Source organism: Botryllus schlosseri, chromosome 11 (genome assembly GCF_051294905.1).
Source record: "Botryllus schlosseri isolate E-star chromosome 11, Bs_hap1, whole genome shotgun sequence".
In the NCBI taxonomy this organism is placed as follows: domain Eukaryota; kingdom Metazoa; phylum Chordata; class Ascidiacea; order Stolidobranchia; family Styelidae; genus Botryllus; species Botryllus schlosseri.
The window spans coordinates 25615400-25634502 of NC_137246.1; the positions used below are offsets into that span (position 1 = coordinate 25615400).

Here is a 19103-nt window from a genome sequence, read left to right on the forward strand (position 1 = left end):
TAGGGCAATTTTTTTGACAAAATTGAAGCATTAAGTCAAAGAATTGTCAAAATTGTTCACAAATTCAAAATTTCTTTGACCCATCCATTTCGTTTGTATCGTAGATTTTGATATTTTAATGCTTGTAGCCTACTTTATAGGCATACCGTTGTGGACAGCCCATTGTCTGTGCATCGTGGATCATAAATTGTCAAACGAAACAAATAGGTTGACAATTTACATGGTGTTATGGTCAACGTACCGCAATATCCTAACTGAAGCAAGACTACTTGGGAATTGCATGGTTCTTTTATCAAGAAGCACATGATGACAAATTGTGATGTATGACAGCATTGTCAGAATGAAGGAACATGGTGTTTCACACCAGCAGTGTGCGCACAACTTCAGTGTTGTCAGCCAACAACTACAGCTGTTGAACGGTCTTTCTCAATTCTTGGCAAGCTGCTCAGTAAGGACAGACACTTTCTACCCGAAAATGTGGGAAAGTATCTTTCGTTGTACTATGACAAATTTTAATTAACTCTACCATAATACGTGGTGTAACATCTACTGCTGGGCCAGATAACCTTAAAATAATGTTTTATGATGTCAAAATTTGTCAGTTCCCAAGTCAAAAACGATTTTTCAGGCCAAACTATTTCGTAAGGACAGACAGTCCAAACCAGAAAGGAATATAAGTAGTACAATTTTTAACATTATGCGCGAAAACACCTAATTTGCGTACGTGAGGTCAAAATTTGGTCAAAATTAAGTTTTTATAGGTCAAAATCCTCCGATTTTTAGGTAAGAAATCGCTCTAGTTATTACACCTCACATAGGTCAAATACGTGGTTATGACGTCATATATGATGAAAATATTTTTGACCGCTTCCGGCGCGCGTAAATTATGCAGGTGGTACGCGAGCACTGCATAAAACCTCGAAGTGGTACGTGGATGGAAAAAGGTTGGGAACCACTGGTCTAGTGCTTGTACAACACAATAGGCACCAATTCCACGAAGACAGTGACATAAACCATTCGAGTTGACAAGTATGGAATTGTGATAATCCCAATTTGTCAATTTACGAAATGATTCACAGCTATTGAATGTCCACGACAATTCCCAACATTTTTCATGGTTCGACTGCAGTTTGATAAAGTCAAAAAACTATAATGGTAAGAATACAGGCTTTGGTGGATGGGCAAAACGTTAACATGCACAAATTGCACATATGGGCAAGTATTTAAGGTATGTGTCTCTTTTTTCAAGTGGGAAAAGTTTTGGACTCCTTCTGGAGTAGAATAAAATATATGGCTGATACATAATTGCAATGCTGATCAGCACGTTTGTGGATTGAATGTTTAATCATATCATTGTATAAAATTGGTACTGCAAATTTGCGCTAAAGTGATATTCTCTCCGCGGCCCCCGAAATTCGCAGCTCGACCCCCAGTTTCGGAAGGCCTGCTGTAAAGCCCGATAACGCCGTTTTTTACCAACTACGAAAATCCGATAAGTTCAAATGCATTATTTGTACTCGAACTATAGCCTATAGCAGACCTGTACATGGGTATTGTGGGGCCCGACACGCAATTCTAAGCGACCCAACAAAGTTTCCTTGGAATTTAGACTATAATGCGTCTACTTTGAAGTCTATATAGTTCATTTATGTGTCCGTGATTATTTATAACCTACGTAGGCTACGTCGTGTGAGTAATCCAGGTTCATAATAAGGCCTATATAGCAAATTAAAGTTACAAATCATTGTTTCCACATTCAAGTTCAAATCTTGTTTGTTGCCAGGCCTGCGTTTCAAACTTACGTCATACGTTTTCAAATCCTAATTCGTAAAATAATATAATTAGTACACGGGATTAGCAGCCATCCTCGCCCTCACTCACAAACGATGTTATATGTCAAACAATGAAGGATGCGGCTGAAGGCCGAGAATTAAACAAGATTTGGAGCACTATAAATTTGTTTACTGAAGTCAGCTGTGAACCGGTCTTATTAGTTTATGGTGAGTAGCGATCAAGTCTCCGTGTTTGAGGAATAAATTTTGAGTCTAAGGACGTATCCTAATATTAACGAATCTACAACATATGTTAACGTAATTCACTGCGTTCAATTTAGAAATAAAACTGCACGCCGCAAAACATATAGGCTAAAGGGTTGCCCGTCATATGAGCAATTGAGCATGCGACACAGCGGAAAACGATAGTTCAGCATGGGACACTTCAGCATAATAATAATAAGAATAATCGTTGAGTTATATTTTTCATATGACTTTATAATCCAAAAACTTACCCTATCCCGAAACATAGCCTTGAAAATAACCCTTATGTATATCTTAACCCAAGCCTAACCCTAACCTAAACATTATTCCAACCCTAACCTACCCCTAACCCGAAATTTAATCTACATGCTCATGTGTCGCATGCTCAATTGTAGCATGCCGAAGTGTCGCTTGCTATAATGTCACATGCTTATATGTTCACGGACCAGTCTAAAGCTCTAAACCAGGGGTTCTCAACCTGGGGGGCGCGAGAAATTTTTGTCAATTATGTCAATGTCTGTATAAATTGTGACTAAACATGTGTTTCACCAGTGGCGGCTCGTCCTATAGGGCAACTGGGGCATTGCCCCACCTAAAATTCTGTTCAATAACAATTCTTTACCATTTATAGACGCACCGAAATCACAGCGAAAATCGTATTCTTCTTGTCCTTTCGCTTGTAAATGGCCATATATAGCGAAGTCTCTGCGAAAATCGAATTCTCTTCGTGTTTTCGCTTTGCGAATGCCTAGCCGGGGCATGCCCCGGTAGCGCTCATAACAAGCTTTCACTGTCTATTCTCTCAAAGCCGCGCACAATAAAGAAACGGTGATTTACTCTCTCCTATTCATAAAATTACCGAGCAACCGGGGCAACATAGTCTAGTTGCCCTTAAGGTGTGATGTAACAATCGTATCTATATCTGAACTTGGTTACCGTCGTATGCGTTGAGTCGATCTTTGCTGGTATATAGGTCGATTTTGATGGTGTTTCACTCCATGATAATTCTTGAAACTTGGTATGTCATGTCGTGATGGTGGTATTTAACACTGTCCTAAGTTTCAGGGTTTCTACTCAAAGTTTAGGGTAGTAATTCCGTTTCCGAACTTGAGTGTGTGCTGATCCGTCATGTATCGCAAACAGATTTTACTCAAAAGCCGGTATTGGTGTCCATTGATTTTGACGATGTTCCATACCGAGATCGGTCATGACATTTGGTACGGTGAGTCTTAATGTTAGTATCGAACGCTGTACCAAGTTTCAAGTTTGTCACTGAACTATGTTAGTGATAATTTCGTTTCCTAAGTCGAGTGAGAGCTGACTCGTCATTTATCGCAAACATATTTTACGCAAAGCCGGTATTGGTCTCCATTGATTTTAACGATGCTCCTTAGCTAGATCCGTCATGAGCTTTTGCATGGTATGTCTTGATTTTAGTATCGAACGCTGTGCCAAGTCTCAAGGTTGGTACTCAATGATTCGGGCAGCAATTTCGTTATCAAGGTCGAGTATGGTAGAGATGTGCGCTGATCTGACACTTAGCCTACCTAACGCATTTCGGATTTCACGCAAAAGCCGGTGTATCTGTGTTAACGCTAACTGTGTTCCATACTGAGATAGTTGATGAGATGATGATATCATGAAACGGTTTACTGACATCCTCGGTTTGCATTCAAATATTTAGTTTTATTTTATATTCTTCAATGTCAATTTCACCGTGCAATTGTGGCCTTCAGGCCATTTGCTTACAATTACAACCCCTGTCAAGCGCGATAGCTGTTTCGTTTTCGATGGCGGCTAACAGCTGATCGCTTGATCAGCCTATTCCTCAGTAAATTTTACGCAAAATTCGGTGTTGGTCTGTTCGTATTAATTTTGACAGTGTACCATACCGAAAACGGTCATGAGGCTACTTCTCGATGATTTCATGTAACAGTGTACCAAGTTTTTGGCTTTCAATCACGTGTTTATTCGGTAATATATTTTCCAAAGGCGATTTTGCAGCAGACATATAGACACTATAGACCAGAGGTCTCAAACTCAAATGTGCTCGCGGGCCAATTTCCTAATTTGTGATGACCCGCGGGCCGCAGCATCAATAAATAGGGGTATTCAATCTATAATATCCAAATCGGCCTTAGTTAACGGCACCTTGCCGACAGGCATTCCACAACCATCGAGAAAATGTAATTTACTATTATACTAGTCACGCTTGGCACGAACAAATCATATTTTCAAATATTTGAATAAAATAGTTTTTGTGCCGGGCATAATTTGTTAGAGATAATGAGTTTAGACATCATGCGAGAGGACGCATGATGATATCGTAAAAGCAGTCGGGTTGCAATATTGCAGCTATTTAACCTTTGAAATGCCACAATTTTATGTAGAATATTTTAGAATTCACTAAAGATTGATCTGATATCAGAGCATGTGAGCGGTGTAGCCTAATCGGGGTTTCTGATATACTCGTGATTAGTATAGGCTATGGTTACTGTCATTGCCAAAGTCAAATTAAACCAGCGTTAGATTTTCTTCGATTAATATTGGAACACATCAATAACAACTTGAATATAATCATTATTGTTCCATAGTAATAGTATTGTTTCTTGATCGTTTAATGCAATCGTACCCCTTGTACTTCCAATTATATCTCCAGTGACCCCTGTCGATTTTCGACACAATTTTTGATGGGATCTATAAAAATCAGAAAGCCCATTCACATAAAACCGCACGTAGCGCGAAGAAAATTTTCCAGTTGAATAAATTAGCCCAGAAAATATTCCACAGCATATAGGCCAATTTCCACAATGCATCTGGTACCCCCTATGGTGCTTCGTACCACGAAGGGGATACGGACCCCTGGTTAAGAACCCCTGGAATAGCAATGACTAATCGCGGAAGAATCCATTGGAGCTACAGCTGTGGAGCGTACCACTACCTTACTCGCCACCGATAATAACATGGACAGAGAGAACAAACAACATCCAGGATGTAACCAAATATAAGTCACGGGGCCACAGAATGCCAATGGTTTCCATACAGACCTGATTATATTTCTATATTCTATATACCCTACGCAGCGCAAGCTACGGGCTTTTGATATATTACTATTCTCCACGACAGCTTCCTAGATTTTTGCGTCCGTAGGATTGCCAAGTCACTATTCCGAGAGGCAAGTCCTTCTCTGATTTTAACGTTCGACCCTACTCTACTCGAGTCATTTTTAGTTTATCACTCTGTCAATCCGAAATCGAGTAATTTGACGAAAGGTCGCACCAAACAAAATCACAATTTTCAGTCACGAATCATCAACGTTTCATGTTTTGTCATCATGAACCTGAAACGTGACGTAATAGCGATCTTCCACTGCATGGTAGATTTTAGGAAGCGATGTGATAGTGAAGTTTGCTTAGATTTCAGGTTTTTGTAGTAGTTTTAGAGTGAACTTTAAGTTCCTAAATCTAAAAAAAGATATGGCACTAGAATATATTGTCAAATACTTAAAATTGAAGAATGCCTTCGCGGGCCGCACAAAATGTTCTCGAGGGCCGCATGCGGCCCGCGGGCCGCGTGTTTGAGACCTCTGCTATAGACCGTAAGCCGTATGTGTCGTGTGACAGTCTCTAGCCTCAAGGCCAAAATCTCCTATGCTGTACCGGGACCGAATTTCCGAGGCTGCTCTCCGTAGTTCTTCAGAATGTTTTGGATTCAATATGACATGTCCAATCTATGAGATAACAATTGCGTATGTGTCCGGACTCGCTGACGTTTCCAGTTAGGCTTACGCAATCTCTCGAGTTATAGTCATTTCCATTTCTGCAGATAATTTGTCAGGTGTAGTGCGAACATGAACCGTGTCGAATCTTTGTTCCGCACGCCGTTTACGCAGTTACCACACTTCAAGTCACAGCTCACCAGCAGACCTCTCGCGGCACAGACGTTAAAATCACTGTTGTCGTTCGTGTTACCGTACCACCAAGTTACTTGTTTACGTTGGAAAACGCCATTGTGACGTCATCTTAATGTCGCTTGCAGCCCTTGCCCCACCACCCGATATTGTCACGAGCCGCCACTGTGTTTCACAACCATTCTGAAGAGACGATTATTGAAGATTAAACTTAATTCGTATTCTAGAAAGCTTGCCAAACTCAAACTCCAGCAGTCGCGCTCAACGGAGTATAGGCTGACTTCAACTTCTTTTGAGCAAATTTTTGATATTATTTGAAGATTTAGAGAAATTCCTACGTGCAAGTCATTCATTACTTTATAGCTTTGGCAGTAGCCTTAATCTCTGTGCGCTAGGTAGCTGTTGTTGATAGGTGGCCAACTGCACTGCCTAAGACAGACTTAGATGCATTATAGGTTACCCGGTTTCGCCCTCAATTTGGCTATAAATCAACATAATTTAATTCATTTCCAAAACTGATCAAATTTAGCATGGCAGGACAGAACGACGCCGTGCTCTCTGTAGTCACTACTAGCATCAGGATTAGTCTCAGTGCAACCTACCTTGAAATTAATTGATGTCCTTTTCAATGTTTTTTCGTTATTTTCCAACAAGTTTGGGGACATACCTCATGTATACTATTAGATCAGGGGTGGGCAGCTGGTACGGACGCATGCGGCCATAGAAGGGAATTTGTGCGGCCGTCTACGCCTAATTCAATTAGTATGTGCTGACAGCCGTAGACATGCAAATTGCAATTACGAATTCACTCCCGAATTTTCGAGAGATTTTATTTAATCTTGAAATTTTCTTCGCGCTCCGCGCAATGCAACAAGACTTCATTTTTCGATTTTAATGCAGTAGCGCCCTTCTTACCTGGAGCAGGAATGGGAATCCTCAAAAAATAACAATTCATTCGAGGCTCTGAAAAATTTTCGCGATCCGCGCGACAATATTCACTCCCAGCAATTATTCATAACATTGCCACTCGCGATTTCGGTGCGTACAATAGGCCGTTGTGAAAATTAGAATAGTCCTGAATTCACCGGGAATGGATATGGACAGTTTACCATAGGTATTTTGCCTCCAGATCGTTCATTGCGGCTGTGCCCTGGAATGCGGCCATGATTAGCAAGAAGGTTGCCCACCTCTGTATTAGATGATGTGCTCTTTTTGACGTGACGATAAATGTAAGGGGGGGGGTCAGGGGGCGCGATTTTTTTGACCATCGCCAAGGGGGGCGCGTGTCAAAAAAGGTTGAGAACCGCTGCTCTAAACTTTTGTCTCCGCCCGCCAACGTATTTTCTGCTTCGCATTTGGCAGTCAAGAAAAATAATTGCCATCCCCTGCTATATAGGCAATAAATACGTGATCAATGTCCAATGTTCATGTTGACATATGGTCGTGACTTTGGTGGGTGCGATGGCGGTGGGCCTACGTAACCGAGATGCACCGAATATTTCCGTTTCAAACTTGAAATCAATACAATGACTCGACTGTCACGTACCTTGTAAACAATAATAATAACAATGATAATAATGAACCTTGTATAAGTCTGAGAAAGCAAATATCAAATCTCGTTGTACGTACAAATTATATTACGGCAGTAGTCTTTGAATTTGTAATTGCTAAATAACCTTTATGTTACGAAAATATGAAATAAACTCGACGACGCACCGGAAATATATATTTAGCATGACTGAAATGAAATATTGATGCATAAATCTTGAGAGACTAGGTGCTATAGCCTATACCAGCAAACGAGCTCGACATTAATATGGTATTTCTGACAACAAATCTGTCCCGTCAAGAGCAGCAAGGACGTTGTCGACTGCAAGTTGCATCATTCCGTTACTGAAACACAAGTGAATAATTGCGGATATTTCTGACAATATCGTAAGTAATTAACATGTTTCTTGGTCACCAGAATCAAACGCGGTGGTGAGTCCAAAATTAAGGCGAGTCCGGGATAGTCCAGAAAACAGGTAGAGATGCCTCAAGCAAAAGTATACCTCGCTTTTCGCGTTTGATAAGAGATGTGAGGCGTTAAAATCACATTCGACATCTTGAAAAGTTCGTGATTATTCGGCAGAGGTTCTGGTGTCGTGACGTCGAGAGCCGCGCCTCCTATTTCACCGGCCTTCAGCGCTTTGACTAAGGCTTCCTGGTCTACAGTTGGTCCTGGAGAGTATGTGCAGATTTTATTGATTTTAAGATTAGTGATGAGTGTTTGCATCTTTATTTCATAGTATTTGGAATGTTAAATATAGGAGTTCCATGAGTTTTAGCCTGGGCGCTCGGCCCTCGGCAAAGTATTGCGTAAAAGGTTTGAAATGTATTAGCAATTACTATGGATCGACAATGAGAGAGAGAGAGAATTCTTTTATTCGTCAACCCTGAAATATAGTATAGGCAATTTCCACAAACATTCAGGTCGAATAGTACATTTTTTTCTATATTCTACATGGTATAGACTGGGAGACCCGATATGACCGAGTCTTCTAGGCCGGAGTCCCCCAATGTTCACCTCTCGAGCAATTCACCAATATAGCAGATTTCTTCATGTGTTTAAATTGCTCCTCTCCCATGATAGGTGTCGTTTCAGGCGTGAGATTCACCAAGACTATCACAAAGTCGCAGTGCGGAAGCATTCCGTTAAGGTTTGAAAAATAGGTAGCACCGATCGCCTTTTCTTCTGCAGTTGATCTGTAAAATAGAACGGCAATTATTCTATATGGTCTCAAATCAAAGTGTAAAGTAGGGGTTCCTACTCATCGCCCCCTTATCAAGCTCAACACGAGTTTTCGCCCCGCATATCTATGGATTCGAAAAAGAGGGCATTCAGGAAGTTTATTCACCTAACCCTGATTGCTGGCGAATTAACTAGAAAGAAGGTCATTTTGCAGAGTAGGTTATCGGAAAACCGGCTTCCGCGTCTACTTTCCGTTGAGTTGCCCTTTTTTAGTCAACTTTCGCGTCATATGCAGAATAAGCCGTCTTCAAGTGCATTTTCCGTGTTGATTAAGTAACCACTGTGAATCTGCCAGAAAAAGCTTTCGTCATATTTCCGAAATTGCAAAGTCATTGTTGTCGCAATGATTCACATGTGCTAAAATCAAATATTATTACTGGAAAAACAATTTCGCGACAGATTTGGAGTGCAATCGAACTGAAACACACGAGTTTTATCAATAAATGGCGCAAACGGTATGATCAATACAATATGTCATCGCAACTTGAAGGAGTGCTTCATTTTACAACCGCCAGGTAGTACTTATGGCATTTAAATTTTCAGCCGCTACGTAATCTACGCAGGCGAACCTATTCCGATTCTCGCCTGTATCCGAAGCATCAGAGGTTAATTTGTGTTCCTTCCCCCCATGAGTGACTATTTCTTGCGGCGGTGAGAGGCCCGGAAAAAGACTCCACAAATGATTATATGTGATATCGAGGAGAAAAAAAGTAAAAATAATAATATTTAACGAAGACAGCCTATCCAACACTGTTACATCGGCCAATTGGCTCAAGTCGTTTTTGAATAAAATACCATAATAGGTAAATGCAACATCTTCCTGCCGGTCACCTGCATCGCATTGCACACTATGTGTCTTGAGCACATCAGAATATAAATGATTTCGATTATTGCGATTCACGTCATGTTCGTGTTTAGTATAGGTCTTCTGTAATACAGCATTTTATGAATTATTCAACATACAGTTAAAACAAAAAAGCAACGGCGTTGCTTCTGCTTGGAACATTTTATATATTCGGAAAACTATTTCATCGTGGTTTTACGTAGCCTACTTTTTAAACATCAAAACGCACGATTTTGCGTCAAATACGACTTTTCGTCCAATTCGATTTTCGATCAGTTTCAATCGACAATTAGGTCACCCAAAATGTAACGGCGTGTCCTCTGCTTCGGATATGTTATATATTTCGATAAGTATTACATCATGATATTAACTATAATATCAAAAAGTTGAGAAATTGCGTACTTTTTGAGGATCAAAATGCATGATTTTGCGTCAAATACGACTTTTCGTCCAATTCGATTTTCGGTCAGTTTCAATCGACAATTAGAACACCCAAAATGTAACGGCGTGCCCTCTGCTTCGGATATGTTATATATTTGGATAATGAATTACATCATGATATTAACGATAATATCAAAAAATTAAGAAATTGCGTACTTTTTGAGGTACCATTTACGTTGGATTTGCCACAAATAACAAAAGTACCGTACCCTTGGTCTACTTTGGACTTCCAAAAATGTGATGGTATGGTAACGGCAATCTGGAAAAAGATGTTTAACTTTGATCGAATCGAGCAAATGTTTGACACTGCTGTGCAATATTTACGTGATGCATTTCTGCTGTAGGTCGATTTGAAATCTCTCATACCGCTTTCAATGTGTGAATCAATCGTAAGTTTTCATGAAATTGAGAAATCCCATTCTCTTGGCTGGCTGACGTCGGATTTTGTATACTGCTATATTAAAAGATCGGCGTCCTTGGCTACACAGCAAAATGAGTCGAAGGCTTTTGAATGCATTGATCCAGACAACACCACAGAGATACTTCAGGGAAAAGGATTCAGATCTCCAAATCGTAGCTCCAGCTTATCTACAGTGAATGCTACTTCGGATGTTAAGTCCTGTGCTTTCATGACGCGACTCGTCGTTTGGGAAAGGCATTTCTATCTGATTGTATTTGATTCACATGACAATTCTATTACATTATACGACTCCATTGAACACGTGAACGAAGGTCTTAACCGGGCTATTAATGAACATTTAATGCCCGAGCTGCAAAAATTATCAAGTGCGAGGTCGTTTCTTTTTTACGAAAATGTCCGATTAAGCAGCCAGATCTTGAGAGCTGCGGCGTTTGCGTTGTCGCGGATCGGGTTTGTTTCAGACTCGATCAACCTTCTGAAGGTATCGATGTCAGCAAAGTTTTGACCATGTACCGAAAATGGATATGTCTTCAAGTCGTTAGTCAGTCACATTCTGTTCACCGCGATATTAGACACATCGTTGTCAATACATTTTGCGCTAACACCTGCACCAAGATGCCTAATATTGGAAATTCTTGTTGGTTCAATGCTACCGCCCAATGCTTGGCATTATGTCTGAAAGGCCATATCGTTTGCACTCCAAATCTGTCGCGAAATTGTTTTTCCGGTAATAATATTTGATTTTAGCACAAGTGAATCATTGCGACAACAATGACTTTGTAATTTCGGAAATATGACGTAAGCATTTTCTGGCAGAATCACAGTGGTATTAAATATATTAGGGATGGTGTGAACGTGAGGTTCACGTTCACGTTTTGTGTGTGAACCTCGGAAATTTGGAGGTTCATGTTCACAAACGAACCTTGGTAGGCTCTGCACTGTGAACCTTTTTCATATATTACGATTATCACTTCATTATAACATGTTTGGTTGAAATTTATTGCATGGCGCTGACAACATATAAAAATCAACACTAAACGAGCATGCACCTTGACAATCTCAAACATTGTACTTGCTTTGTTACAAAAGTTTGCTCGAAATATCCAGCTTTCCGTCAGTGAATATCTAGTGACTCTCTGCTGTGAGCTTCACAATCCGCAATGACACAACATCAAGAGCGAAATTCACTACATGGCTATTCAGCTGATTATGCTTATTCAACCAATCAATGAAATTGATATCGTTGTCTGATATAAAAAGAAATCTAGCAGTCGTACGGGGTCAACCTTGATTTCATATGTTTATTGTATCATGAAAACCAAATCCGTCCGATTGGGGTGTTGGCTACTGCTGTATAGCTAACTTGTTAAAGGGGTATTATTGGTAACAAGTACAGAAACCCGTTTTACACTCCGCTCAATATTAACGTCACAATTATACTCAGACGCCGAATACATAGTCCGGTCTGGCCTAGACCGTTAAAGGCGTAAGCTTATATTCGCTTGCAAGTCCTCGTCGAAATTGTTGTCAAAGCGGCGGAAGATATTGATTTTATGGAATTATTATATCATTTGATTGCTCCAGTTGATACATTTGGCGACGTTTAATACGTCAATATGTACTTCAGCATTGTGGCATTATGTGGCCCGAGTCGTCGCAGGGTATCGTGTATGCATATTGCATAGGCCAGGGGTTCTCAGCCCTTTCTTGGCCGTGGCCCATTTTCCGGTCTGAAAATGTGCTGTGGCCCACCACTTATCTTAGAGTCATAATCCCGTTCAATGCGTGGTAATCAACGGCGCCGATATGCCTACTTATCTAAAATATGCTCATTTTTCTCTTAATTTACTGATGATATTTAAATCTAGAACTCCCGGGACATGAAATCGCGCGAAGCGCGACGAAAATTTTCGAGTTCAATAAATATCCTCCAACAAAACGACCAACGAAATAATCTTGGGCCCCTTCGAGCTCCCCAATTGAGGTTTGGGTACGGCATTTTCCATTTATCATATACTCAAAATTACTTTAGTTGCTGTTAGCCATAGGTTGTCATAGCCAGTGGAAAAATCCGCCGTTTGTCCCTCCCGTTTTTGACTTGTACACGCCGACTCCATACGCGTGGGATGAAAAGTTTATGAATATATTTCTAGCGTTTAACATTGAAAATATAGCTAAAATTACATTAATTCTAAAATTTTCCAAATAGCTTTGTGGCCCACCTCAAAATGCTCTGTGGCCCACCAGTGGGCCATGGCCCACCCTTTGAGAACCCCTGGCATAGGCTATCACTTCACTGCAATGTAGGGTTGGAATTAGCAATATGACGTCACGTGACGTCATGAGGTTCACGTTCGCATTCACACAGAACCTTTCAAAAAGGTTCGCGTTCACACGAACCTGAACCTTTCAGAGGTTCACACCATCCCTAAAATATATGTCACTGGACGTTCTAACATTTTCGCCCCCTTTGGTATTTTCGTCCCCTTGTTTCTCAAAGTCGCCCACTGGGGAGCGATATCGCCACGTTGGGAACCATCACTGGTTCAAAGTGTCTAGAAGTAGGCAATAGCCATTCTCCTCAAAAGCCATCGTATTCGAACGGCTGCTAATAGATTTTTGCGAGTAGTGCCATTCCACTCGATATCTGCAGCAACGTCTCTTCGATAACGTCGTCGTTCTTAACCCTTTGCAGAATTTCTGGTACGCATTTCTTCACTGTTGCCAACCAATCAGGCAGAGTTTCCAGAGAAGGAATTCTAGAGAATTCTCTATCGATATTATGTCTTACGGATCACGACGCTGAATGTTCACTAATTTAATAGGTTCATTACGTTTCCCATTAGGACCAGACAAATGTTACTTGTGTCAATTGAATGTCGGGATCAGCAATTATTCTGTTGACCAATCCAAGATTACGTATAGACAAGAACATATTCTGTATCACTTTCAAATCTTCTGGTAGTTTGCTGTAACTTGTGCACAGGACCGTAACAGCACTTTGTCAGCCCCCTCCCCCCCCCCAAAAAAACGTTGGTTTTGCCCCCCCCCCCATAGGGTGATAAACCCCCGCAGGCTATACGCTTTTTACCGATACTAATCATCGACATGGCGGGGGGCGATTTCTGATTGGGCTTGTGTCGTATAGAATTGAATCGGTCAATATCATCGGGAATTGCATATATATTGCCATCAATTTTTATCCTCTCTCCGCTCACGTAATCAGATTTACCGGTAGAGCTAAGTGAGTGAGGTGTGCTGGAAGAGTACGTAGGACCCCTAAATAATAATTAAACGTCTTCGGGCATACTCGTTGATGTTTTTTATTATTATTATTATTCGCACAACACAGTGGCGCTTATCGCTTTTTTCAGGCTATGTGCCCCACGACACGAATGTTTGTAATTGCATCAGTTCTTTGCTTTTCGTAATCTTGGGGACGACTTTCATACTCTTCTCTCACTCAATCGCCAGGCTCTCTCGCTCCCATGCGTCCCCATCGTGGTCTCTGCTGCCGACTTGTAGCACAGCTCACTTTCGGTCTGGGCTTTTCAATGCACTGCAACCGCAGTGAGGTCGGCGATGAGGAGCCCAGAGAAACCTCCGACACATAGCCAAGGTCAAGGCCAAGGTCTTGTCGCTGCTGATCGCTCTGACACACTTCTCGGAGTCGAATGTCACATGGCCTATAACTTCATATGTCTTGGTGCGTCGTGGGGCGATAATAACTGACGCTGAAGTTCCCATTTCTATAAATCATGCGTATTTTTTGTTGAGGAAGGGTACCCAATAATCAAGATATTCGACAACATGAAATCGCGCGCAACGCGAACATTTCTTTGAAAAAGTTGCGTAAATTTCCGAAAAAATACTCTATGATTTATGTTAATTCACGAAATAATTTTGGGCCCCCTTCGAACTCCCCCCCCCCCCCCCCACCACCACCAATTGGGTGGTTTGGGGTGCGGCAGTTACGGTCCTGTTTGTGCATGTCGTCTGTCGTTTTTACCTTTAGTGTTACTTTTATTATACAACACCGTATATACTTCGGTTTGATGTTTTAATTATTGCAATGCAAATTCCACGCTTCGTAATTCTGATTGCGACGTCATACTTTGACTTATTGCTTTCACTTTGTAATCAGTTTGAATTGGTGTGCCGATAGCTCTTGATAAGAGGCACCGGAAAAGTCTTCAATTTCAAGTTCCATTTTATAGCTCCAACAAACTGGAATAATACCCTCTGCAGCGGGGAAATTTGTTAGCTGATATAGTTTGATAAATTTTACTTCTCAATTCTCAAATTCGTCGCCGGCAACATAACATTGCGCTACAAGCCTATATTGTAACGGAAGTGCTGGCATCACGCTACCTAACAATCACAACGTGGATGCCTGGATGGCTATGTTTGTAATTTGAATTTGTAAACGTGAACACCACTTCCAAATGAGTTCATTTCGCTCTTGCAATTAGGAATACATATCAGAATTTGAATATTGCATTGTCACACAGGCGCCACCATGTCTGCTCTTCTCTGCGATTAATCAACGTACTGTCCAAAACTTAATTTAGCCTTCAGATCACGCGATATGACGGGTAAAACGAATTAGCGGGGGTATTGATTGCCTGCCTGACAGCAATTTTGATTTGTCAAATGTACAAACTTCACATCGATCGTTTGCTATAGACTAGAGTTATTTTGCGTATAATTACACAATTTAGGAGAAATCTCGAGCTACACCCTTGCGAGATGTAAATGGCATACTAGTGTGCCGTTACACGCCGGTTGAGAGCCGCTGCCGTAGTTGCTTGCTATTGCTTTACCCTGTATTGACACTGCTTTCCTCTCAGAATTGTGTTTAGCGGGATTGCGGAGTCAATGTCATACCTTCTTAATATATCATTATAAAGTATCTTGACTTGAAATGCCATTGCACGCGTTGCCAGAGTGTATCCGATTCGACCCATTCCGACGATTCCCAGCGTGGAGCCACTAAATTGAGGGGTCACATCATTGACCGGTACCTGTTCTGAATAGGTACCTCTTTTGTATTCCTCAGCGACTGAAAATAAAATAATTTGTAACTGTGCGGGTCTGTGCAGTATTACCATGTTCTACCACAACAAAATGCGCAATTGCGCATATAGCGCAGGGCTACTCAACTGGTGGGTCGATAATCGTGTTGTTGAATTAATTTACTATATTCGTGGACTTTACTCACATCTCACAAGGTTGCGAGCTGATGCAAGCAGAAGAGTCAAGCCCATTTCAGCCACGGCATCGTTCAAAACGCCCGGCGTGTGAGATAGTTTGATTCCACGATTTCTGATCAGGGGAATGTTGAGATGATCGTATCCAACACTGACAGTTGCAACGATCTTGACGTTGGGTAGTTTGTTAAGAAGTTCTTCGTCAATCTAGAAGAATAAAAGCATGTAATGGAAAAGCATAAAGTAATTCTACTGATATACTGACACATTGATATACTGATTGATTATATCAAGCAAAGACAGATATGAGCGAGTTCGAATGTATGAAACAGAACTGGGCTGCTATAGTTGCGTCAGCTAACAACGTGACACGAACATACCTCGAGCACCTCAGTAATCCTCCTCGGCATCTCATCCGCTTGCGCGGTGTCTTATAAAAAGCCCAGGAGAGGGCCGAGTTACAAGTCGGTAATTATGGAATCAAAAATAAAGAATACCGGCTTGGTGTAGAATGACCAATGAAGTCGAAACACCATGAATATAAAAAACAAACAAACAAAACAAACAAATCTCAGTATAAATTCAAAGCGTCGAGTTAGACACCGCATTGTACATTGGCACATGCAATATCGGGCTAACACGAAAATTGGCCGAAATCTCTTCACTGATAGCTATACGAACACACCACTCCATACTGCATAACATTCTTACGTTGGTTTATGCAGAAAAATTCATCACAATTAATGAATGCATATTTAGATTAACTGTTCCGACATGGAGCAGGCTCATATGCAACGTTGGTATCAAATTACGTCAAAAATGACAATCTCCTGCACGTGTTGATACGAGTAACAAATTGAGTGTATTTTTCATTTGCATCGACATAGAAAGCAGACCATCTTTATACAACGTGGCAGAATGAACTTGAGAATTCAATATCTCGTACCGAGTAGCACATCCTAAAACAAATCTTATGCAGTTGATTTTCAGACTATACCTCAAACACATCTAAGATAACGTGGACTGACAGGTCAGATATGGCAACAAATCAGAGCGACCTTGTATTCATGAAAACGAGGCATAACCTGGCACAAATTGGAACGAGCATCAATCAGGGAAATTAGCACTGACATTACGTAGGTACAGATATTACAAGTCTATACTTACATCTGGTCCACATATCCAAATGATTGCGACAATATCTTGGTATTTGGAGGGATGTTGCTCGAATAGTTTATGATGTATTATTTCGAAATGTTGCTCCATAATATCGGCATAATCCGCGGAAATCTCCGGACATCTTGGATCCGAAGATGCCGTCAGAATCTTTGGTTTTGAGGCCATCCTATAGGTTATTTGATGGTTTCGCCCAAATTTCTTCTCCTGCAATGAAGAAAGTTGAAGCAAGATATCAGTGAGTTTATACGGACTCGGTTCTTGCTATGCAGTATGCTGTGCTATGCTATGCTGTGTACTGCACACCGTGCAGTTCCTTAATAACTCGTTTCATGCACCACAGCACAGCCACTGAACTGAGTCACTGGCTATCGTTTTCACAGAATATGTCTTTAGCATACAATTGATTAGTGTATTCCTAAACCCGAATATTGTCGGTGTCAGGCAACTGTGACGATGATATCAGCTGATCGCATTGAATCTGATGAGGCAGAGGATGACGAAGTTCTTTCGTTTGATGGCACATGGAAGCCATGATAAATGTACGGCAAGAAACAGTCGGCTGACACGCGTGAGGGATAATCGTCATCAACTGGAGAGAATTGAAAATAACATTGTATATCAACAAGGAAATCATCAAATATGACGCCACAGGCATGAAAATTCGACTAATCCAGGCTAACAGATGGCTTAAGCCCAACGTACACTATCTGCTTGCCTGGAATGTTGGAATTTGTATGCCGGTGACGTGATATTTGGTGATAGGATTGTTGATACACAATGTTCTTTTCAATTCTACTAGCTGCTGCCGATTACCTCTGAGGAGTGCCAGCCGAAATTATTCGGGACATGCATATATTATTCAATTGTATATTGATGCTTGATTGATTGTTTGTAGTATTCATGGTGTTTGCCGACTACTATGGTCATTTACACCAGGTCGATATTCTTCGTTTTTATTACGCAGTCGCCGACTTGTAGCACGGCCCACTTCTTGGCTTGTATAATAAGACACCGCTTACACGGATGAGATGGCGAGGAGCCTAGATAAACCTCCAACACTCAGGTAGGAATTCTGGAGTTGACCAAGGTCGGGCTCGAACGTGCAACCCATTGGTGTTGCAGCAGTGGATTGTACCACTACGTTATGTCTCCACTATACCATTTGCCACACAATGACACACAATGTTCTTTTCAATTCTACTAGCTACTGTCTATTACCTCTGACGAGTGCCAGCCGAAAATATTCCGGTTTATTTGAGTATGCACTTGCACATACTATTCAATTGTATATTGATGTACAGTATACCTCCAAGAGTCTCTTTAGAATAGTTCATGGAAATATTGATATAATCAACAGATAGAACCGGATAGTTCCGATCGCAAGCCCTAATTATTATTATCGCTGACATCAATTCCCTGCATTTCCCTCGCACCTACGCAAAGCAAACCATCATGTTCCACAACCGACTAAACTCCTTATGTTACGGTACTTGCAGGTTGCAGCGCAGCAACAAGAATACACTTTGCAAATGAAGCGGAACACATCCGGACGATCGAGTGGATCGTGGATCATAAGACCCGGTCGGCAATTGGCAAGACAAAGAGTGCTTAATATGACAGCGCAACATATAAGTTTGACATATTGCTCGCAACCTACTACCACTTCCAGCATCACTGTCTTTGTCTATACCAGTGGCTCCCAACCTTTTTTTAGACACGCCCCCCTTTATGATAGTGAAAAATTTCGCGCCCCCCTTATCGTCATATCACAAAATCCAACCGGGATGCTAGCAACCCCAACAGATTGTTTGATGGCATGGAAGGTTATGACTGTTGATGAGAGAATTAAAAAATATGAAATTCGGTCTATATAGAGAGAAACACGCGTGAATTGGAGGTAAATCGCGCAAAACGCAAAATTTTTTTCCAGTTGACCGCTTCTTCGCGCCCCCCAGGTTGAGAACCACTGGTCTATACTCTATAGCAGAGGTCTCAAACACTTAAGATTAGATCTAAATGCTATTCATTTACTTGATAAAGTTGTTGCTGTTGCTGCTCCTCGTTGTTTGGTAACTTACGTTCCTGAGCTGCGCTATGCAAAATTACAAGTAGAGCGAAAATTGGGAAACAGCAATGAGAGATAGGCCTACATTTGCAAAAATTAGTTTCGTCAAATATACAATTTCGCCATAAATATGCCCCTAGGTAATGAAGCGTGGCACAACTCTGTTTATTCGTCTCTATACCGGAGTAGCCTTATTGACAAGAACA

The 19103-nt window shown here is 41.1% G+C and overlaps 2 protein-coding genes across 2 annotated transcripts in view; one reads left to right on the forward strand and one right to left on the reverse strand.

The window, feature by feature from the left end:
• Positions 1-19103, forward strand: part of LOC145450441 (lysM and putative peptidoglycan-binding domain-containing protein 1-like) — a 153049-nt gene that overhangs the window by 72948 nt on the left and 60998 nt on the right. The window lies entirely within an intron of this gene.
• Positions 7659-17048, reverse strand: LOC145450428 (glyoxylate/hydroxypyruvate reductase B-like). The gene is made up of 6 exons (XM_080328955.1): positions 16821-17048; positions 15665-15860; positions 15331-15505; positions 8513-8691; positions 7998-8166; positions 7659-7839 (listed from the first exon to the last, which is right to left on the reverse strand). The coding sequence occupies exons 1-6, from the start codon at positions 16995-16997 to the stop codon at positions 7758-7760; spliced, it is 978 nt and encodes a 325-aa protein (XP_080185081.1). The 5' UTR covers positions 16998-17048; the 3' UTR covers positions 7659-7757.